Below are 25,043 nucleotides of genomic sequence, written 5' to 3'. Positions count from 1 at the left end.
CGTGCACAATGCAATTCGATTTTCTTACAACGTCTTGGGATTATGGTTATTATTCGATGGAAAACCGTTCCTGCAATTTTGTAACGACTTTTTTCAGAATCAGAATAGTTGAACTGCAAACATAATGTGATTCATAATGACCGTTTATTTTCAGGAGTGTCGCGTTTAAACGAACTACTATCTCTATAACTTACAGCGCAATCTGTGATAAACTAATGAATTGAATTGAATATTTCGACTAATTAAACACAGCGAACTCAGGGCTACAATTTACTCATAAATGCTATAATATGAGAAAAAATAGTATAAGAACGACAGTCTGATTTCAAATGATGTCGCGTTTTTGATATAATTCAAAACATAGTAAACAGGATTACATCAAAATGCAGAATTGTGACGTGTCTGTAGTGCAAAATAGTTTCGCAATCTTGTTCCACTACTACTCGTTTTCCTGTCTTGTACGCTTTAATAACATTTCAATGACAGATTACATTTTTTTTAAATATCAGTAGATATATATAATAACATAACATAACAGAAAATATCAAAATGTACTTTTATATAACCAGGTTGAGACATATAATAAATTCGAAGCGATACTTCGCAGAGAAATGCAAAAATAAACTATTAAATATAGTGTTACCAAATATAATGACTTGTAAGCTCATAAGCTTGTCTAATTTTAAGCGGGTTTCGATTTTCAGGTTATTTCTTTTCGTTTCAATTCATACTAGTATACAACCGTAGCTGCCTATATCATCCATACTTGTCACTTCAGAAAAATCTAATAATTTATATCTTCGGATATTGATCAAGAAAATGTTTGCGTTCCGGAATAATCACGATTACTTAGTGGTGAGTGTAAGCCATGTGTGGTTGACAATTGCTATTTACAAATCTAATTTAGTGGTAGTCTGGTGATAGGAGCCTGGTCATTCATTATATATAGAACAACGACACACCATTGGTTAAAGCGTCTAGTCGTCAGATGACGTATGTGCAAGGATGAAATTTAACAAATTATCGCTGTTGTCAAAACACGCATAGGGTCTAGTGTGGATTACATGACAGTTTAATTACATTGAAATGCCGATATTGCTAAGATCAGTAGGAGCGAGAGAGAGTAAATTAAACAATTATTCATGATTTAACCAGTGCGTGTAATCAATGCGCCATTCAACCATAAAGTATACGAGATATTCATTTAAATGCTAAGATGATAGTTATTAATATGATGGGAGGGTTAAAACGAGTTCACACTATCATTCAGAGTGTTACTAGAGAGAGACCACGAACGGGAGTTAGGACATTGTGAGGCAGGTTAAGTTTACCTTGGTGTTATTATTGGTTATTAGTTGTTGGTTTTTTTTCAGTTCACTTACAATTGGAGTAAAGAAAATACAGAATATGCAAAACATGCAGATGCATTATATTATATTATATGAATCGAAGAATACATTTGTTTACAGGGACAAGTAAATTACGAGTTTTATTCAGTCAGAGTAAATGGGCTCTTTTTTTTTTGATATTGTGTGGGTGACAAAACAACGTACTTGATCAGTGGCATGTAGTATAAGTATGAATTGTTCACAAAACTATCGTTTACAGATTCGCTGCGATAGTACAAATACTATTATAATTATTATTGTTATATAAAAACATCTAAATAATGTATTTCAGTATGAAGTTACAAATAAATGTATTAGCGCATGCGCAATTAATACAAAATACAAATTGATTTCATTTGTTTTCAAAACATATATTACAAATTGCTCCAGAATTTCACCAAATTTGTCGGCGTCATTATTTCGACACTGATCTTGTTCATGCGTTGTTTTGTATGAAACAAGATTTTCCGCCAAATATCACACTGTATAGCTATCGTATAAATTATTTATAATTCAATTATCACTAAAAATATAAAATACGTAAGTGTGTTAAAATGATTAACAAAAACCGCAATGACATCACGGTCATACATTGGACGATGGTATGTTGGGTAAATGTTCCACGGCTTGATCGGGCGATTCCATGAAATGTTCCAAGACGCCTTTCCGTCGAGTTCCTCGCGAAGGAGACTCCGCATCGGAGAACATGCTCATAGAAAAATTTCCACTCAGTTGTGGTGGACTCGGTGTGGTTTCCGGCGCCATTTGTTGTGAAGAATCGTGTTTTCTCAGTGGCAAGGTCAAAGGTTGATGGTAAGTTGGAAGACGTTCATGGGAATCATTTTGACTTTTAAAGACAATTGACGAATGTTGACCACTGCCGATGCTGGAATAACTCTTAGCCGCCGCGCAGTTGTCCAATGTGGGGACGTCTTCGCTGTTTTTGCTAAAACCTCTTGAGAACGACGGTGAATCGAATGATCTGCTATATTGATTCGAGGAAACACTGTCGACCCCACCTTCGCTGAGTGAGCGTAACCTTGACAGTTTTAATTTTGTAACTCCCCCGGATTCTGTCCATGTATCGTCGTCTGCAAGCGCACTTGCCGAGTTGGTTACTAGAGTCTTCTCGCCTATAATTCGTTGTGTGTCAGTAGTACGCTGACTACTCTGGGAAAAAATCTCCCGAGGTACGGTACTGGGCACATGTGCAGCGTGTATGCTACTCACGCTAGCATTAGAATCCAAAGATACCGTCCTTTGTCGCAGATCATTCCCGTATCTTTTTCCAAAATCTTTTTTACTGAGATCTTCCAAGCAAATTATTTCCGGGTGCTTGTTGCACGCCGCTTTTTGATTTTCCCCTCTACTCGTCCAAACAGTGTACGCTTCTACAGAGTGCGAGTAGCAAGCTGTGACAATCTCCGATACGGCGCTAATTTGTTCATCCCCCGATTTGTTTTCCTCACCTTCATGTTCACATTCCGGTATCATTTTGGTAAGCTCATTTGTGTCTTCCGCCGCCACCTCGTTCAAGTTATTATTCGACACGCCTTCCCCCAGAAGCGCGATATCGCTCTGTGAATACCGATATCGATGAGGCGACGATTTCGTCGAAGCCAGATCTCGTTCGATCGCCCTCATTAGGCTAATCTGTCGATTAGTCGACTTTCGTTTTTTCATTGATTTGCTAAACATTGAAAACTTAGCATTATTTTGTCTTGACGGGTGTACCATCACAGTTGGCTTCCGTGACGATGGGCGTCTATCTACCAACCAGTCCTTGCTGTCTAATTGACTCCTATAAATTGTAAAAAGAGAGCAATTTGCAATAAATCATGTCCATCACAACAATAGAATGCATAAGACAGAGAAACATACTTTGCTGATAATTGTAAAACATCTTATTCGAGTACTAGTGGTCTGTAGTTAAAATTCATGTTTTTTTTCTCGTTGACAAGTGTTCGCATTTGTGAATTGGTGTCGCTGACGGGCAATTTCATCACTTGTAGCGAACCCTCTAACGCCCTCAACGTAAAAAAGCGGGAAGCAGCAGCCACATTTGTCTTTATATTTTAAGATAGATAAATCACAATGCACCCCATAACATAAATAGTCTTTCTTTTTTTACTGAAGCACCTCAAACAATAATTTAACTACAAAAGTTGTTGAAATGCAATGACTATGCTTACCTAGGCGTGTCCTGGCTCCCAATGCTATTGAATGGCTTAGAGTCGCCAACGTGCATGCGCACAAGCGTCGATGTCGTCATAGAACTCCGGCGATTCCGTTCCGGCTTGAACAGAATAATATAAGTCTTTTGAAAAAATAAACACGCCAGTGCCACAGTGGCGCTCAGACTCACGGCGAAGCAAACAACAATTGTCCTCATCTCATTACTCCCAAAATACAAAGGTATAAAGGCTAACCAAATTATGCACGTAGTGTACATGGTGAAACCGATGAACTTGGCTTCGTTGAAGTTCTCCGGCACGTTGCGCGTTTTAAACGCGTAAAAAGTACACATTGCAATTAGGAAGATGTCGAATCCAAGAGGCGCTATCATACTCAGCGTGCTCGTATTACATTCCAGTTTGACCCTTTTAACCGACGGATACGTGTAGTACGCCTCCGGTGGCTGTATAACCAACATAGCAATGATGATTCCCAGTTCGATGGATATGATCATAAAGGTTATTATCACCTGAGCCGTAGCAGACATGAATCTGGGTTTTCTTGTACATATTTTCTTCTTGCTGCCTGCCAGAATTCTCGCTATTCGGTTGGTTTTGGTCGCGAGTGACGCGTAACAAACGGAAAAAGACAGTCCCAATCCGATTCTTGATAAGTAACACACGGGCACCGAGGGTGCGGTTAATAGCGGAAAAGTCATCAGATAGCACATGTATATACCAGTCAAAAGAATGTAGCACAGTTCGCGACTAGACGCTTTGACCAGTGGTGTCTCGTGGTTTTTGGCGAATATTGAAGTGATGAAAGTCGTCATTATTATTCCAACACATGAAAACACTATGGCGGCAATTGCTTCCGGGTCATCCCATTTCAAATGCTCCACGGGAATTCGTTCACATCCTATTCGGGGACAAATTTAAATGAATTAATTCAAACCCGAAATGATTGGCATGCATTTTGCAATTTCTGATAGGAGATGTGAGGCCTTGCATGACACAACATCACCAAAAATACAAATACACAATAATGAACTTGAAGTTCAACGCACAATGTTATATACAAATATATCGCCGACCGAGCGTGTGAATTGTTTCTTCGTGTCAGAAGGTCAACATTGCCTTCGCGCATGAGCAGTCAGACCACTATTAGGATTAGGGGGTCAGTCATTTGAAATTATTGGTGTGACTGAAAGAGTGTAATATATGTACACGTTTACTTTTATTGAGTGTGTCAATATTTCTTCTCTGTAACACCTCTATGCTGTCGCTGTCTACTTTGCAAATTTGTTTTTATTAAATCTTCCAGCCCCCAGCCTCCCATTGTTTTCAATGATCGTCCCTTATAATATTTATATCATATGACTCTCGGTCGATATACGTGGCATTTAATCTCTCCCAAACCATCACATACGTCGACGGTTACATACAAACTTCTTCATACCGCAAACTATCAAAGATGTTTTTTGTTCTAAACCCAGTATCGAATCTGCGCGTAAATAGAGACATGCAATACACCTCATTGCCTGTTTAGATGAATGTCTCGCCTTCGGCGTCGCTTGGCTTACCTGTTAGCGTCCCATTTGGCCACCATCCTTTCCTACAAGCAACACAGTTGAACTCGTCCAAAAGGTATTCGTTGTCTTTACAAGGGGTGCATACCCAGCAACATTGTGTGTTTTGTATATTCTAAATAAAAAGCAAATGATAATTGCATATCATACCAGATTTAACAATGACAATTATTTTTTTAAATATTTCAAAAATTGCACTATGATTATGAGTTATCCAGAACAAAAAAAATGGTGTTTGTGTATGATTGAATGAAATAAAATCTAGCGCATGCGCTATGAATTAGCCGTACCACTAATTAAAGCGGGAGGGTCGTCAACTGCGCACGCGTGGGAATTGAGTCTCAAGCGACGATAACACACACTAAAAACGCAAAGGCTCACGGGTAGACGCATGTTTGTAAACAATCACGCTATGACCATCTGACGCGTGCGCAGGTCCAGCTTTGAACGAAAATTGCTTACATCATACACGTGCATTATGTCCACTATCGCGCAACTCACCTTGATTTGACCCATTGGACAAGGAGGACTGCAAAGTGACGCCACTACGTCTCTTCGGCCTTTATTCCACATCATTGTATCGTCATCAATTGTAAGCGTACCGTCGGCCCACTCCCCGACCTTAACGTAACCATGTTGCCTATCCCTTGCATCAAAGTTTTGAAAATTAAATATGTCGTATCTGTAGAGAGAGAAAATTCTATTTTCACTTTTCAGGTTTTTAAAACTGAGCTATTCGACACCGTAGAGCAAAACTATTGTTGAATATGTCAGGCATCGGAATTCTTACCGATTCTCGATTGGTTCTATTAATAGAAGACTTGAATTTGCCTTCTCAGAATAAAATTGACTTGAAAATTTACTCCCTAAACAAGTATACTGTCAGTTTTTTCTGAAAGGCGCACACGAGCGAGAGAGCATGTTATTTTACTGACCTGCCTGGCGGATCTCCGTTTTCATCAAACTTAATCAAGTCACCAGAGTAACCATAAAAGGACACATTAAACATGTACCGTAGAAGGGCTTCGCCGTCTACGGGTTTCATTGCCGAGCACAGTCCCTTGGAATTCGCTGGACACAGGTCCAGGTACATGTTGTGCAGTCCATGTGCCATGGTGTAGATCGCGTCAATAATGAATCCCATTTTTGTGTCTTGCACATAACCCGTAGATAGGTTTTCATATCCTGTATTGTCATAGTAATAAGAATGTGTCGGAATGTGTAGGAAAGGAAAGATTACTAGAATCCAAAACATTTTGCCAACAACACTTTTAGCGAATGCGACACCCGAGCGTTATCGCCATACACAATTGTGGATAATCATGCTTGAGTTCAAATTACCTGTACATTGTTCTTCTAGTGAGAAATCTGCATCTTCGTCTTTGAAATGGCAGTTAAACCTCTCTTCCCAAAATTCCCGGAACCATGGATTCCTGGTGTTGTTATATGGGTTCAGCTTCAGATAATATCGATCAAATTCTACAACATTCGACGATTTGGGTTTGATCGTGACACCGCCAACTGCTTCCGGTTCGTACCCACTGACGACTGTGTGTCTGTCCGCCCAGCCGTCGCTGAAATGGTAACGAAACAAAACAAACTTTAATCTCGTCGCCGCAATTGTTGAGTGAGTTGTGCAACTGTTCATCTGTCACGGATTATTTCAACAATGCGCAATGGGGGATGGGGGCTGCCGTTCGATATAATAATAGAGACATATTAGCAAATGTTTTACCACTTTTAACAATAGCAACGTTTTAATTAATATTTAAGATCAAGAAATAGATTATTTTTTCAAACCATGTCACAATAATAAATGTATATACATGATGAATGTTCGCTAAGTATGTAACTATGTGACGGTTTTCAAGATGTTCCACGTTTCTAAAACGCGCACCACTGCGCCATTTATTTCTATAGCCTCTGCACGAGCTGGTGTGGAACGCCGGTCGGTCAACTTTGAAGTAATCCCGAGCAACCCAAAACCATACATGTTGGACATGCAGGCCCGGGGGTGATCTTGTTACACTGTTCAGGGGAGTCTCAACAACCATCCCAAAGTACGTTTTGCTAATAGTTTTCAACCTTTGTTTTCTCCGCCCGGATGTCCGCCCCCGAGGATACAATGTAAGTATACAATGCTGTCTCGTGCGGGCGTACTTTAAAGATTGCGTTGATAAATAACGAACAAATGTCATATTCATCATATATTGCCCCAAACCTACCTTCCTATAAAGACAAAATTTCCAGACACTCCAAGTCTCCTGCTTGCAGCGAGAAGACCGGTTATGGTTTCACCCTCGCAGAAGCACGCCACCACCGTCGCCGATTCGGTCTTCATCAAGCTCAAGATAACGTGTTCGAATTCCTTATCTTCGGCGTTGCTAAATACCTTGTCAGAGGTAGCGATACAAATGCCGGATTGCTCAGCCAGTGTTTTAAAAGCTTCAATGCCGCTAGCTCCGTAGTTACCTTGTAATATGTAAATAGGAAGTGTATCCCACATTAGTACATATAATGTATATACTACATTTGGCATGATGCGCTCACGTATCTAGTTCAATATATTGCTGTCTAATTCTGGGCAGTATCACAGACGTACACTGTCTTCAATTGACCCAATGCGTTTTTCACGCAGAAGTGACAAAAGTTAAAGCGGGGGAGTCGTCACCTGCGCATGCGTCAGGTGGCCATAGCGTGTCATTGTTTACAAACAAGCGTCTACCTATGAGCCTCTGCGTTTTTAGCGTGTGTTATCGTCGCTTGGGACTTAATTCCCGCGAGTGCGCAGGTGACAACCCTCCCGCTTTAAGAAAGTAGTATCATTTCAAATCTATAAGTGGTCATTGGCATTCCGGGTAGTACGTGATTATATAGATAAATCAAGCGATGACTGAAAAGTTTAGAACACTATTTGGGGGCAAAATAAATCTCGTTGCTCTCGCGCTATAAATGAGTTCTCGGCGGTCATTTGGGTCGCAAAAAATCTACTGAATAATTGCTAAACAGATGGCATAGTTTTCCTTAGTATCGATGTCATGTATACATTTACAGTGAAAATGCTGTAAACGTTGAATAATTCATATTCTTATGTGATTTGAATTACAGTTGGTGTTTAAAAGCCTATTTAACATCGACATTTGTCTACAACTGTTTATATAAGTTTGCCTGCTCAGATTAAATCATTATGTGACCAAAATGTACATTTTGTTTAAATTTCATTCAGTTTTCAGTCATTTTAACAGAAATGTATTTCATAAATTAACGTGTTAATTCACATAATAAATAAATAAAACAGTTTTTCGATGAATAGCTTTCTGACCCGGACAAAATAATACGCTTCGAGGCCGGGTAAATAACGTTTTGGTCTTCTTTGAAGTTGTGTGATTGTCTTTACTGTATATATTGTATAATTGAAAAAAAAATATGTTCGCGAGCACTCATAGCAAAACAAAAACAAATCTGTATCTACTTGCTATAAACAAGATACAGTATTGACTTCGCCAATCGTTGAGATTTAGTCCGAAGCAAAAAGAGAGAAACAGTTTTGAGATGCGGTAGATGTATATAAAGAATGAGGTGGATATCGTATTAGCAATTGATTTATAATAGCTCATTTGGGATTTGAAAGCAATCAGATTTATTACCGGAATCAATGATTTCGTTTAGTGTTTAACAGTCTCACAGTAACCGATGAAAAAAAAAAAAAACGTTATCGAATCCGCGGAATAGTCTCGGTGCTATTAAAGGTAACGATTAAGAAACACATTCAATCAATGTCAGGAGGGGATACGAGCAATTGTTACTGTAGTAACAAAACAAAAACTTTACCCGCATCAAAACACCCATGTTTAAAACTAGATCGCGTGTTATTGTTTGTATCATTTCAAAGTAATCAATAGTAATTGATTCATTGTGAGTGTTTGGAAACAGAAGTCAGTGTGGTCTAGTACGCTCCATTTTTTGAGAATGTAAAACGCCGCTACTTTTGTCTGAATATACTCCGACAAAATACGCATTGCTCATACATTTTAATTGATTTTATCAAACATAAATCCAACCCCTGGAATTCCAAAACAAATATTGTACGGCAATGTGTTACTAGCTTATATATAATCCTTGTATACGTCATTGTATGATCAACAAAATGAACGAAGCATATGGGAAAACATGCGATAATCACATTTCTCCCGAACTGAAAACTGCGATAATTTCATCCGTTCCGTTACTACGATTTCAAATTGATTTGCGACCAATTACTTCCGTTTCGCACACTCCTACGTTCTGGCTGGCGTTGATCGATCGGCTGTAGCGCGACTGCGTTTGGTCGTTTAGATTCACTCAAGTGAACACGAATCCGTGATTTAATTTCCTGCGGGGATTGTTACTAATTGTAACGGCTTCCGATATTTGGTTTTTTTCCTTATTTTGGATTTCTTTGCAGTCAAATATGTTTGCATTAATCTTAGCGTAGCTAACGATAAGCGGTGCATATCGTGCTAACACGCATCAAGAATGTCTGAGTTGAGCATATAACCCCTGTTCACAAAATAAAGTAATACTCCGTTCCAAGAAGCTCTCTAAAAATAAAGCGCCTTTGTGACGTAAATGATGCCGCTCACAGAGTTATGTTTGATGTCTGTAGATAAAAGAATAGTGTTTTTCACAGATTTACTGTGATTTATCAGATGAAATACTGCACAACAAAATATATAAAACTGAAAGACGTGGCTACATCTACGCCATTATGACGTCAAAGAAGCGTTTTGCCTCGAGAGGGCGCGACTTTCTGGAACAGGTATACACCATCTCTGCTGATAAAACACATAAAGATCGATTTCTACTTTTTGTAATTATGCAAGGACACACTTGGATGGGCTATTGCGTAATGCCCAGCTAAGCCACAGATTATGAGAATATTGATAACAAAATTAGTTTTGATTGTCATCCCAGTGTAAAAGTATCAGGGTTATATAGTGTCGTCAAATGGTGAAGCGACATGAAGCGACCGACAGTTAAGGTGTATTTATGTGTTTGTTATTTAGATGCAGTTTGTGTGTTTGGTGTTCGTGTTTGGTGTGATTGTCGTATACTATTTGTAAATACAGCGCAAGTGTCTTATAATTGCGCTACAATATTGATCTAGCAATGCTAGCGGTAAAAGTGTGAACAGAAATATTTTAAACTTTGAATCTCTTCAGCGTAGGCAGTTATATAACTCCAGTCAGTACCTTTTTGAAGGCGATAATACTTGTGTTAATTCTGATATGTTTTTCTTATCCAAGTTGTGGACTAATTGTATACGTTGTATGTATTAGTGTTGGTGTCTGTGGTGTATTTTATGGAACTTTGGCCTGAAATATAGGATTAAATAAAAAAAATCGAAAATTGAAAAAATAGTTGAAATATCATGCGAATTAGAATATGTTGAATACAGCCTGTGACGAGAGATTACCTAACTATTTTATTGAACATTTAGTGTCTCGTTAGAGGAAAATTCGAGTCATCAAAAGGTTTATTTGTACAGTCGAATCCGGTTAACAAAAATAAAGAGCTAATATTACTGGATTTGTCAATAACTAGAACCAATTAGGTAAGATGAAACCTTACCCAGGCCGGTGACAGACATGACAGTGAAATTTAATATATAAAAATGTTGGCGTGATGTATACGACACGTTGTGTTTCAATGGATAGTGCTGTAGCTGTGTCCATTTCACTTTTTTATTTTTATGTGTCTCATTCGTCACAGTTCTGAATGGTATATATTGTGTTCCACATTGAATTTGACAAAATATACGAGAGAACAAAAAAAAAACTTTCTCGCAATCGTGTTATTCTGGTAGAAATCTGCCATATTGTTTACAGATGACATATACGCCGTAATCTATGTCAGTTTCATTCAACAAACCCTCTCCAGTCAAAATATTCCATCGTGCTCTGTAATAGCAAGTCGTAAGGCAGATGTTGTGTGATTGTTGCGAAGATGTGTTATAATTTGCGTTTGTTTCGTGTTTGAGTATCGCAAACTACTGTGAATTGACTTTATTAGTGTTTGAAGTTGACGTTTTTTTTTTGTTTTTTGTTTTAAATAAAATACTTTGTATTGTAAATGTATAGATGATCGATTCGGCGTAAAGTGATGACACCAACCCATACCAAGTAACGGCTCATTTGTACCTGTGAATACCATATACCGGTATATGTATATAAGTGAAACGAAAGCAGGGAAATCACAACAACCATGAGACAAAATAAGTCGCTTATAATACGACTGCTCAAACAGTGACAGACATGTTGTTAGCAATCAATATAATATTCGTATAGTCTTTTGAACGGGCGACGCATAAATTTATCAACACTGTAGTAAACCCCTATATGTTATATATATCAAAGAGTTGCCTATCAAACATTGACATCGTTTCTAATAGAAAAGCACGTACTTCCTGTGACTTTTAACCTTACCAATCAATGTCTGTAATTAACCTAGGCTGCTGTGCATTACACTCGGACACCCAAAGTCGATATTACTCTCATTAAACTACCAGTTAAGTAGACCGTGCTGTGTTTTTTTCTTTACAGAAACCAATAATATATTATTATAGTGATTGAGCCTTTGAAATAGATTTCACCCGAACCGTAAATCATGCGTAATATTAATAATCATTCTTTCTAATTGTATATTTATAAAACGCATGCATAATAAATACTTTTAGAGCATATACAATACAACAACAGAGTATATAGATGGTGACAGTACATTAAAGTTACCAATTTATTTTTTTGTATTATCAGTATCCGATCGAATGTATTTTCAAGTTGGATATAGTAAAGCATCTTCGTTAAGGCAATAGGACTACGAGGTTGCTAGTGCGTGCGATGAATATTGAACTACGTTTATCTACCAAATTTAGTTAAGGGACAACGTCGTGTATATCAAGTTAGTGTGGCATGTCACTATTTAGAATTTGTTCTGAGTTGATATCGCCTGCGGCTGCGTATTACACTTATTCATTCATTCATTCATTCATTCATTCATTCATTCATTCATTCATTCATTCATTCATTCATTCATTCATTCATTCATTCATTCATTCATTCATTCATTCATTCATTCATTCATTCATTCGCTACAACAGCAATATCAATATAAACACGTGTATATGCTGTAAAACATGTCTTTTTAACTAGAATGTTATTTTAGCTAATTTAGCTAATCTGTAATTTCGCTAATTAAAGATGTCACTAATTTAAAATAAAGTATATTCTAACGAGATCGTTGGCATTAAAGCTAAATTAAGATTCAGTTAATTTATGCATAGAGTCAAATTCATTAAATTGGCATGTAGCTATTTAAACATGTTTAACAGTTCTCATCAAGTAATTCAATATATCCCGTATGTGTACACGAATCCAGATACACAACTATTTTCAAGTGTGTCTGAATATAATGTTAATGTGTTATAAATATGATGTTATAAGACGATAAAAACAGTTCATCATATGGTTTGATACTATGATCTATTATAATAGGTTAAATCCATTAATTAATGAAAATACCAACAAACGCAGTGTAATGGAAACTTATTTATAATAAATAAATTGATGCGCTTGATTTCTGCTATTGGTTACATCGCAAAATGTTGCATTTTCCTATTTAGAAGCCATATACTTACGTCTGGTTGGTTTTGAAAAAAGAGTAACGTTAGACTTCCTAAAAAGCAAGTGAAACTGAAGAACACCTAGCGAGATATTTCACAACCAAGTTTTGGAAATAACGTGGAAGCCCATTATTGATATTTTGTTACTATTTTACATTAATATCAACACTGAAATGAAATGAAATATCTTCCGCATTGTGACTATCATAATGTAAAAGTCGTATAATACTGGTAGTGACGTAATGATGACGCAATAGTACTGTCTTAAGAACAGTATCTAGTTGCGTTGTTTGCTGCGTACATGTTCCGTTTTGTAAAATGTCACAGAAGAAAAAAAATGAATTCTTTTACCGTCAATTTATTAAAGTATATGTGTGTTATAGATATCGTTGCCGCTATTCGACACTCGACCGCTACATGTGAAACTACCAGGTGTGGAGACTGCAGTCAATTTATTTTGTATCAATGACAAGTATATATTATCATTCATTCACTTGAATTTATGTTTTTTCATCGCTGAATAAAGGAAAATAAAAATTATTCATTCGCAGATGTACTAAATGAGTCATTTATTAAAATGGCTAAAAGATGCGTTGTTATATTTGTGAGTTGTAGTATACATGTACAATTCAATAATTAGTCTTATATCGATATCGATATTCAGATTTGTCGGTATTTCAAGCTCCATGTTTTGTTTTATTTGCTTACAGTTGCGACCTCGAATCTTGTGCTTCATATTTCTATGTTAATATATGCGCCTGTAATGTTGATCACTATTGGGGTAACCACTGCTAAAATGTCATGTAAAATGTAGTATATTATATTACAGCATGATATCCAATAATATTATTCAGCAACTATTGCCTGTCAGTCAAAACAAGAATGCCAGCAGGTAAGGATTTTATAACTGGCGGTCATGTTCTAATGTGTACAGTGATAGATCTATAATAATTTCCCTCATGATCCTTACAATCCTCAGTCTTATCCGTATCAATCATCCTCTTTTTTTCTAATAATTGCCTTCTGTCAAACATCGCCTAGCAGCACGCTGCACGCCTCTATCGATTTTACATCAATCGTATTACCACCTCCAAGAAGAATATAATAGTTCGAATACGGGTTACAATACTGGCGGAGTATGAACTGAATGACGTGCCCAATTCTCTCTATATATACATAATTGCAAGCACATTGCAATCATAAACGCATGAGCTCAAACTGATGACTACGGCAAAGCGTCTTGCCAACTGTAAGCAAACAGAAATACGTAATAACGCGTATTGGACGCGGACATATAGTGATTTGCTGGCTTTGACATGACGTAATTTGACATAACGTAATCTATTACGTCGGTGTCGATACGGTTTAAAACGATTAATTACTTAATTATTTATCATGCTCTCAAAGTACATAGTGTAGCTTTTCACAAGTTGACCGAATTGGGCGTCTTTGTCGTCTGTTTATTATCGTACTGTGAGCGTGTTACATACAGCTCTCGTCGAGATAAAACAGATAAAATTTCCTGTCGAATCCAGTGGCCATAGCAGGGGAATGTTTAACATGCTTTTCGCCGCGCAAATGCTCATAACATTTAATTTAAAGGTTGGATCTTTTGAAAGGAGTCTTATATTTGCTCAAATGTAAATAGCTTTTCATTTACGACAATTGAATAAGTATTGCTAGTTTATTTTCAATTTTTCAACGAGTGTTAGTAATTACCGGAGAAACTCCGTTAGCCTTGTTTTAATATATGCAGAGTGTGAATATCGCTACGCATGCGCAGTTCGCTTATATTAAATTATTTATTTGAAGTACGTTTATTTTCCACATACGCAAATGAACCGTGTAATTTGTTTCCCGAGTGATGCCCCTCTTTGCTTTGCGTGTAATGTGTTTCAGAGAAAGATGCGTATCCTCCATCCTCAAAGGGGATACTATAGATTCCTTTCAGGGATCTTATGAATATTGCTTGTAATATATGTATTATCATGATCTACTATGTGTTGGCAGAGCTGAGCAATAATTTTAAAATGCGCTCAGTGTTGTACAGTAAAATATTTAATTTTTTAAATGTAGAGTGAAACAAATCGAATTATTGTTACTGAAATTGTATATCATTCCGCAATCGGCGTGATATCATCACACACTCCCGCAGTTACTACGATTTTGGTTTGAGTTATTATGATGTAGTAAAGTGGCCGCGATATCATACTTTTTTCGCGATTGTTATCACATGAACGAAATATTGACACGTCTACTATGTATGAGAAATTGTCTCTCAGTGATTACTTTCCATGCATGTAAAATATAATGAATAGATATATCATCTTCAGTCAGTTATGATGGACCACGTCGATAGCAACCGATATTAATTGTGAATTGCGTATTCATCCATCAGTGTCGATTTCAAGATGACATTATTAACATGGATATGCAAATCACTGTAGTCAAGGTTTATGCTACTCATCCAGTACCAGTACCCACATATACATTATAATGGTCAGGGCATTAACGTTAGTCACTAAAATTGACATACGAAAACAGATCCAATGAACAGATTAAGAACAAAATGCACGTTTTAGGCATCTATATTCTGAAGGGTTTGCATTTATCCAGTAAACAAATTAACTTCACCTTCTGAATCAATGGAACACACTCAACGTTGAAGATACATCTTTAATTGCAATAATCGTAGTTAATGTATAGTAGCGATAGTTTTGCATAACTAATTAGTCCACAACTGACATATAATCATTATACCGAGTTCAATACGTGTTATAATTATCGTCATCGTACTAAGGAAGGTATTGTGCAAATTCGCTCTGAGAATATATCAAACCCAAGTCTTCAATTTTGTATTCATTACTCATGGTTTAAAATGTGCATATTATAGCTAATTATATTTCGATTTCGGAAACTGTTTTTTTAATAGTATTCTCCAATCTCCTGGATTCTGGATACAATTAATTCAATTTGTGATCATTCTTGGCAATATAAGTAAATATTCTATTAATAAATATTCCGTGGCGACGTTGACATCGAGGAGATAAGTATATCATAAGATTAAACACTAAGCTTGGTTCCTTAACAAAATAATTGCTCTTTCCACAGCGACTAGACAAATTGCGCTTGCTCATGCGCAATGTGCGTCGCTGTAAATCACTTAATGCGATGTATATCTTTTATATATACAGGAACATATCGGGTTGCTAAATTGTATCAAAACTTTTTGTCATCAATCATTTTTTTTCAGAATGTTACCATACAAAGCACTAAGCCGAGTAACTGGAGTCCGAGCCTTGTATACATCAAACAGTTTTGGGATTAATGATGAAAATAACAGTAAACTAAAGTATGCATCTAAATCACCAATGATTTAACCTTGATTCGTCTGGAGAAATCGAGTTGTTCTTAGCGTTTCACAAATGTATGTCTGTAGTTAGAAGCACAATTTGCAGAAGTTATATCGCGGCTAAACATCGACTTGGTTTCGGCGGCGATCTTCAAATAGCGTAGGTTTAGAATCCGAAGGGAAAGTCATCAGCTTGTGTGCACAGGTCAAAACGATCTTAATTTCTGCACTAACTCCCAGGGCAACTTAAGTGGTTAATATGCTAAATAATTAACCATGTGTTTGTTCTGTATATTGAATTTAAAGATGGTGAGGTAATTGACGCTCCATACGTCATCAGTCCGTGAAATAAAATTCAAAGTAACCCGTAGTAAAATCATTATTCGTGCATATGCTTAAGCCAAGGTCATCTGAGTATACTGGCATAATTCTGGAATATTAAAGTTGGTGAGTTTGGGGGATCTTAAGACTCGGAATTTAACTCAGTGAATCAGCAGAAATATCTGTATTGTAGAATTACGTTAAAAGAGGGAAATTTCTGTTTATTTAGTTTTAAAAACTAGATCGAAAGCAAACGAAATATTCAAAATTCGACATTGCTATCACCAGTTCGGCCATGGACCACATGACTATTCACAGTATATAGTGACTGAAACGTGACTTCCGGCATACATAATTTTCAAGCATTAATATAGTTAGCAGGATTATAAAATCGTTATTCAAAATGAGTACATTTGTGCGTGGTGGTGTCATTAAACTTTTAGTTCAGTGAGATCTTTCAACTTTCGTTTTCGTGGGCTCATTAAAATCAGTGTGGTTGGACGCCACTAATCCACCAGTCACGTCTGCCCTGATATGCTTTAATCTAAACGACGTGCTAAGTCACTCTCCGCGTAAACACAATGAACATCCTGTCAAAAAATAAGACACCCTTCTTTTTTATGGACATCGACGGTTATATTCCAATCCTCAGCTGGCCAATTAAGTGAAACATCGTCATTTACAGAAAACGCCAATAGTAGTGAGACCGCAATCGTGTAGTCCCCTTTCTATACGCACATGGAGCATAACTTGTAATGCACCATAGCCAACAGTGTTCAATTAAAAAACAGTTGTAGAAAGTGATCAGGTGCGACGCATTGCACAGGGACTCATGCGTTTAGAGTTCGATTGACAGTAAGCTATTAATAATGTAAATTCCCTGAAATCATATGATGGTAGTAAGAAGACCACTCGGGAATTGCAAACCACACTATTATTTCTCCATATATCAGCCGGAGTTATTTGGTCATTAAATATTACTCAGTAATTTACTGTTAATGATATGATTCATCAAACTGGAGACAGCTACAATCACTTTCCTGGTAATGTGTCTAGTTTATCCCTAATGTTATAATGTTATGAATGGTTGTCTTATATACAATGTGACTGTAACGATCAACGCATTTCATTGCTCGCCATGAGGACATTGAAATAAAGTAATACAGTAACTTTACGTGCACCAGAATGTAAAGCGTGTGTTTAGTGAACAAACAGAACACAAAAACATTTTTGTAGATGAGCCATCGGGGCCCATAACTAACCCGTCCAGTGTAATTGCCGTTGGAACCCAAGGCATACAGAAAAACATGACCATAGACACGTATGGTGACAATAGGTGATTTTCCGTACAATTGCGAGATCTCGCGAGATGCATGAAAGACGCGCGTCGAACGTCTGCCGCAAAAATCGAACGATTTGATTTTGAACTAGAATTTCTTTATTTCGCAGCTTACATTGACCGGCCGATCTTCGACAGAGGAATATTGCTTCCGAATACCCTTACTTAATCGAAATTGCCTATCATCAAATGTGGACAGCACATTATTAAGCATGGAAATGTCTCCCAAAATACTTTCGCGTTTGTCGAATCCCACGCGATGTTTGACGCGACTACGACGCTATGACCTTTGTTTGTTCTGTTTTTACGTTCGATTTCACGCTTAACGCGTGATTCTCGCAGTGAACGGAAAATGGTGACAATCATCCCAGCATTTTGATAAGAACATTAGGGTTAAACATAATCTCGTCTATGCATTCCTGGTGATAAGCAGAAATCGTTAAACCAAGTTTACTCAATTTCAAATTAACGTGTAAGCCTATCAAATAGCATTAGCTTAAAAGCTGTTGATACGAAATCGATATCAATACAATCCCAGCCATCCTGGATATCGATATAATGTTATAAAGTTACTAATGCGTTCTTGACAACAGTTGTGTTAACATTAGGTAATGCCAAACACAGTGCATTCCGTTAGTACTATGGTTACTGGATTCGATCACATAGTGAATAACTCAATATGTCTTATATACTTGTGGGCGGAATAGTATGTATTGATTAGGGAATTACAAGAGGGGTGGTTTAAGTAAAGTAATCTATAGCTGACAAAGGTCCACTCATGCGGTAGGCTGATATTTAGCCACCACCCACACCCCACTACACACACACACACACACACATACATACATACATACATACATACATACATACATACAGGTATATCATGAAAAGTGACGTAGTTACTTTTAATTCACCTAAACTACATTAAAATAATGCAATGCTGTATAGAGTATAAAATATTCCCCAAATTAATTATAGTTTCGTTTAGACCCTAAATTGGAATTAAATTGGAATTTAGGGTTAAGAAGATGATAAGCATGTATTCATAATATAACCTAAACCCGAAATATAATGCCAGGGAATGTATTGAAACTGTAATATAATATAATATTAAATATTAACATTTTCAGTCATATAGATTGGCTCTACTTTTTGGTAAAGTTTCACCTATACGGAAGTTATAAAATAAAATGGCTTCAACTTTATGTAAATCCAACGCACGTAAACACTACTACGAAGATAGAGCCGCGGTGTGCCACATGGTCATTTTAGTGAGTACGACAATTCATTACAGCGTTGATTAGATTTAGTCATGCTCGCAACACTAGATTCACGCTTACATTGCACAAAATGGCCCTGACATTTAATTCACAGAGTGATCATATAATATCCAGTCACATAATATATCCACTTGAGGTTTTCGTTGAATTATTCAAGACGAACCGCACAGCAATCAGCTTTAATGGTGACTAAAAACAACTGAGTAGTACCTCTGTGCTTCTTGGATTTTTCAACACGTGGCACGTGTACCTAGCATGATGTAACACTGTTTAACCCATACCAGTTGTACAAAGTGGTAACAGATTTATAAACGAACTATTTAGATTTTCAATTGCCGTGTAACTAAACTATATGTTAAGTTCATGTTCAGTGAACATGACCTAAAATGTAATTATGCTCAAAGCACTTTCCAATTTCAATATTTAGCAAAATAGTGCATTGCAAAGGCTATGTGTATTCTATTTTCAGTACTCAATTTAAACATTAGACAGTCAGCACGTACTCACATGTGATATACCGTGTGTTAGATTGCTTTATCAGAGTGTAGCAAAAGAAGCTTTTTCAGAAGAAGCACGTCTTGTTTCTAAAGTCATGATTACAATTTGACAACTTAGACTTGAAGTATGAAGTCTTCAATTACCAAACCATGCGGCGCGTGTTCACCCGGATGATTGGTATTTATAGTAAACTCGGTTGTAATTTAAATGATTACTATTTTTTCTGTACAAAGCTGTTCTTATAATGCATTTCAACGACAAGTGGGATGTTTATTAAATGTAACCTTCACTAACGTACCAAAGAAGCAGTATGGGCTTTTCGGAACAAGTGATGGTTGATGCTAAAACGACGTTAATATATCGTAAATATATGTGATAAACTGTCTACAATATTGCCAGCGAGAAGAAAGAAAAGTGTTTACCTTCTGTGTGAACGGCTGACACGTATGTCCAGTTATATCGCAACACGATATCCACCATTGCCTGCGCTTGAAGTGTGTCAGATGGAACGACTCTTAAAAAGTACTCGTAAAATCTCTTGTCGCTAAGATCTTTACTGGTTGCCGAGTACGCTATCTGGGGAATGTTGAAAAGTTGAAGAAGGTTTTGCACCTGAATGGCCACTTGGCTCGATCCGGGACCAATCACGCCGACAATTGGTTGGGAAGGTTGTGTTTTACAGCTTTCTCTTACTTCTAAGTGACTGTCATCCTCGGAGATAGAATCTCTGATGAATTCAATGCTCTGCTCTAAGGCTACTGACGAATACCAACACGAGTCGCGGATCTCCGCACCTAAAGTGATTCCCGGTAGCAACGAATCGTTAGCGTTGATCTGATCTAGCGTGTTGAACATGGCTTCGACTCGCTGTATCCCGTACTGTTCCCGTATTCCGCCACATGTACGGTAAGTGGCGTCGGTCGCGCGTGGTTGTTTGTGCACCGAAAACAGAGCTCCTATGATCAAGTCTCCATCCATCCTGGCAACTTTACGGTTTTGTCGCGCTTTTTTGTGTATGTCACTGTCTTCCGCCATAGTACTGTTGCCAAGAAAATAGATCAGCAACACAAGCAAGAAACACGCATTATAGTGTCTCTGATTGGTTTTCGACAAACTGCCATCACGAATATTATAACTGCGACTCATCATTGATCCGTGCATGTTCTCGCTAAACGGAAAAATAATTCATATAAACAGTTTGTCATATATGAATACACGTGACGTGAAATCCACATCTCAAACATTCGTTGTGATTATATCCCCTACGCTGGAACCCTCTGGAAACGCATATCGACAAGTATATGACTTGCGCTCCCTGAGCAGACTCAGAAAGCCCATCTCTTCTCATGATGTTCAGAAATCCCGTTAAATCGTACAAAGGGCAAACGGCTGCGCAAACGAATACTTGTCAGCAACCACTTGAAATGTAGACCATAATCAACGATGACAAACTGATGAAATGCGCGTGTAGATGATCGCCTCGCTTTTAACCAATTGCGAGCACTTCAATAGATCCACTCCACACAACCAGCCATTGAACGCACCCGAATGTTCCGTGCGTGGCGAGTGTATATAGAACGGGGGAAGACCTCCAGCAGCGTGTTGTTTTCTGCAAATCACAGTGAACTTTGATGCCAAATTCTATTAAAAACAAAAAAATGTACATTAAATAATATGGACTAACAGGAAATTAGTGACACAATTAACTACAGTAACTTGCAAATAGACATGCTAGTGTATAATTTAATGTTTCATTAAGATATAATTTCACATGACGTATGCTACAGTGCAACAATTAGGGACGAGCTGTAGGTCTTACACTCACGTCCTAATGGATTGGTTCAGTGTAATTTATAATTGATTTATTTCGAAATAAATTAGTCAGCTGTTCGCTGGCAGCAGCGTTACAATGTAACACTGGCGTCTGAGATACGACTTTTCGGAAACATGACGAAGTTCATGGCCACGTGCCCGTTCAACCCGAAGCTACTTCTTTGAGTTATTGTATAAATTCAGACACGCCATTGCGCTTTACATGTTTATGGGAACGTGCTACAATATATGACTCTACTATCGATCCTGAGTTTACCCACATACGCTATTGTATGCATACATACAATATACTCCAGCGAGTGACACCTGTTCACTAATATGTGTGACGGATATGACTGTCGATACTAGGTAACCATCTTCAGGGGGTTCGAATCATATCACTTTTGGACTCGTTAGACGTTGATCGATGGATACAAAAACTGCGACGATCAGATGAAGAGTAGTATCAGAATCCCTGTGGACTTTCTCAGTGTGAATTTCACGACATAATAACACATACGTTTTTTTGCATTTTCATATTTTACTATGACCCCTGGCAAGTAAAACTGCGTGCCTATGGTGACTTGTATATCACATGCCTACCTACCACTGTCTATCAGGGTAACCAGCGCACGATCAATAGCCGGTCTTAAGCTTTTCACCAAATCGGTTGGTGAAAATGTTGTTCGAATTCCAACAAAATTATTTAAAATTGCGTTGAATGTATGAAAACCCTAAAGAAACCCTAGCCATTATGGTTGACTTGGGTATCAATTATCTCTAGAGATGATAATCGAGATAACAGGTCAGTGACTAATTATGACTATATCTGTCTATAAATGTGTTCCTGAAGCTACAAAATGTGATTTGTAGATAATTGTATTCGACAAATGAAAACGGCATTGTTTCCGGTATCAGACATTGAGAGCTATCGATCGCAAACTCGTTGCATAACATCGTGAGAATCGTAGGCACATCTAGGGGTTTGTCACGTCGTACTGAAGATGCCGATCTAATAGTGATTTGACTTATCATGTTCTTACTAATATCTCGCACAAACTATGGTTATCGGGACATCATTTAGTAATAAATAACGTTAATAAATGTTTGCTCTCCAATCCAATGAATGATTATCTACGCTTCAGATGCTCCGTGTCGTTAATTGCGTACTTTATACTATTTCATTATTCGCGATAGCGACTTGACAATAAACACTCTTCTCTTGCGTTTCTCGATGACGGGGGAGGAGGTGATTTGAAATGATAAGCCACGCTAAAATCATACATAGGAGATGCTGTTGCCGCAGTAAATTATACCGAGCGGCTGTTGCGATAGTGGTTATCACCCCATCGAGATAAGTCCCTTGTTGTTAAGCTTTTTTATGATATATCATGATTATATAGTCTGTGTCATGTATACCGCTCTGAGCAAAATTAATAATGCACGTCACGTGATTATATGTATAGTTATTTATTTATAACGTCGCATTGATGAGTACGTCTAGTGGTATAAATATAATTCTGTGTATGGGTCGGGAGTCAGCGGGGGCGTACGACGCGCTATGGGAATGCTCTATTATGATCGATGTGATATGACATTGATTCCGTCTATTCGTCTGTTTCAGGGTTTCATTACGCAGTGTACAACAAAGAAATCTTCATGATATACTACTCTTGGAGACACAGAACTGTCTAGGGCGTTCGTAAACGGAACACTTCAAAATGAGATCGTCAATCAAAGGGAAATCAAACTGTAAACACTTAAGTTTCATTTTCAATTTTTTTTCCTATAAATAAAACTAGTCATTTTTTGGGACGTCAAAATGACGAAAATTGCTGTAAGCAATGTTGTTTAAATCGACTACTGGTTTTAATTGGCATTTATAGTATATCAACATCTCTCAAAAATAGTTTTCATTGCAGGCTGTACACTATACATATTGTATACGTACGTTATTTCAAAATTATTATCATTATTGTTAATATTATTATTATTTTTATAGGGATATTACGAGGATACCTCAAAGTATACACGAAGAAAGTACAGCTGGAGTATCGATGCGCGGTGTACTGTCTGAGTGCATACTTTGAGATATCCTCGTAATAACCCTTTTATAATACATATTTTCCTTCCAAGCATTCACCATAGGAATGCCAAAATCCAAAATTTTTAGAACAGAATCAGCGAACTTCTTTGTGCGGAGTCCGGTCAAACCCTTGTGGCAACCATGTTTGTTTTTATTATTAGAGGATGCTTACGCGCGTAATCATTCCATATTTAGAATTCGCATTTCCTTATATGGTAGGATGAAAATACCCCGTAAAATACCGCAAAATTACAACACGCTGTAACTTATGGCGTTACGATGACAGATGTATAATTATAAACGGTATTATTATTATTATTAAACGTTATTACTTTTTGGTGAAACCCTCCTTGGGGAAAGAACACGTTCGATTAATGCTATGTAAACTATTAAGACTAACACATACACTGAGAAGAGGAAAGGTCAATTCCGCGGATGAATCATTACCCAGCACAATGGGTCTTTCGACTCATATCCGCACGCTACTGGGAAAGAAATCCTGAACTCGAGCGTGAATCGGCGTCGCACGTGACATTATTCTCTTTATTGTAGAATATGTTCTTTGCTCTGAAATGAATTAACCGTGAATTTGATGAGTATTTTCTTGTCTTGATTTATTATAATTTAACATTTACCTAATATCGACAACTTAAGTTCGAAATTGAATTAATATTATCGAAGGTAATGATATATTTTAATCGTCTACTATTGTTTTATATGTCAATTTCTAAACAGACATGATTCTGAACAAATCCATTAAGTGGTGCACATTTTCAATTATCGAGCATGATATGAAAAAAGCCTTAACACATTTGGAAAACATTTTCACCAATGTAATTCAGATCTAACAAAACTGAAACTCGGTCGATGTACTTTCGTATACATCCGTTAGATAGCAGGTTCCGGTCAAAGGGTGTAGTATTCAATGACAGTATTTTATGACAGTCTATAGAGTACAATGTACTATCACGAAAAACAGAAAGGATCAGTGATGTTGAGTCAGCCTCAGGTAAACCATCTTTGCATACTACCACTGTGGGACATCTTCCCCACATGTGTGCATTATGTTGTTCGAAACCATGGCAACAGTCATTTAGGACTGCGTGCGGTATCTTCTGCAGTGAAATGTCAGTATCATCGCTCGCGATAGTTTAAAGCGAAATTGGTAGCAGTTTAATACGAAACTTTCATTGTTCAATTTCGTCGTGACTCGATCAATTTCATATATTATTGATGATCTAATAATACACAACGAATTAAAAAATCGAATTTGTATTTTTCAATAATGATAACACAACGAACTATTTTATTAGATTCTTGCTCGAAATTGTTAAGAGTCACGCCACTTCTAGTCTTCACATCGCCACAGTAACGTGATTTCAATATGTGTTGATCCTTCGATTTCGTGCCTTGTTGTAAAATTTCAATGGGTCCTCATGGAAAAGTGATCAAACCCAAATTTACAATATTGGGTCTGCATTATAATCAATCGTCAGCACTGAGTAGACAAAAAGCCAGATGTAGCATCTGCAAGGTCGAAGTAT

The 25,043-nt window shown here is 37.3% G+C and overlaps 1 protein-coding gene across 1 annotated transcript; it reads right to left on the bottom strand.

Annotated features, from left to right (window-relative positions):
• Positions 1-446: 446 nt before the first annotated feature.
• Positions 447-20,636, bottom strand: LOC100366462 (metabotropic glutamate receptor 1). The gene is made up of 8 exons (XM_078010417.1): positions 20,024-20,636; positions 7,377-7,623; positions 6,493-6,725; positions 6,087-6,336; positions 5,653-5,833; positions 5,146-5,266; positions 3,581-4,481; positions 447-3,189 (listed from the first exon to the last, which is right to left on the bottom strand). The coding sequence occupies exons 1-8, from the start codon at positions 20,634-20,636 to the stop codon at positions 1,974-1,976; spliced, it is 3,762 nt and encodes a 1,253-aa protein (XP_077866543.1). The 3' UTR covers positions 447-1,973.
• Between the last annotated feature and the right edge of the window lie 4,407 nt (positions 20,637-25,043).

This window comes from Saccoglossus kowalevskii, chromosome 11 (assembly GCF_978046115.1).
Source record: "Saccoglossus kowalevskii chromosome 11, keSacKowa6.1, whole genome shotgun sequence".
Lineage (NCBI taxonomy): Eukaryota > Metazoa > Hemichordata > Enteropneusta > Harrimaniidae > Saccoglossus > Saccoglossus kowalevskii.
Note: the sequence above shows the minus strand (reverse complement) of the source record. Positions and strands in the feature narration are given on the sequence as shown.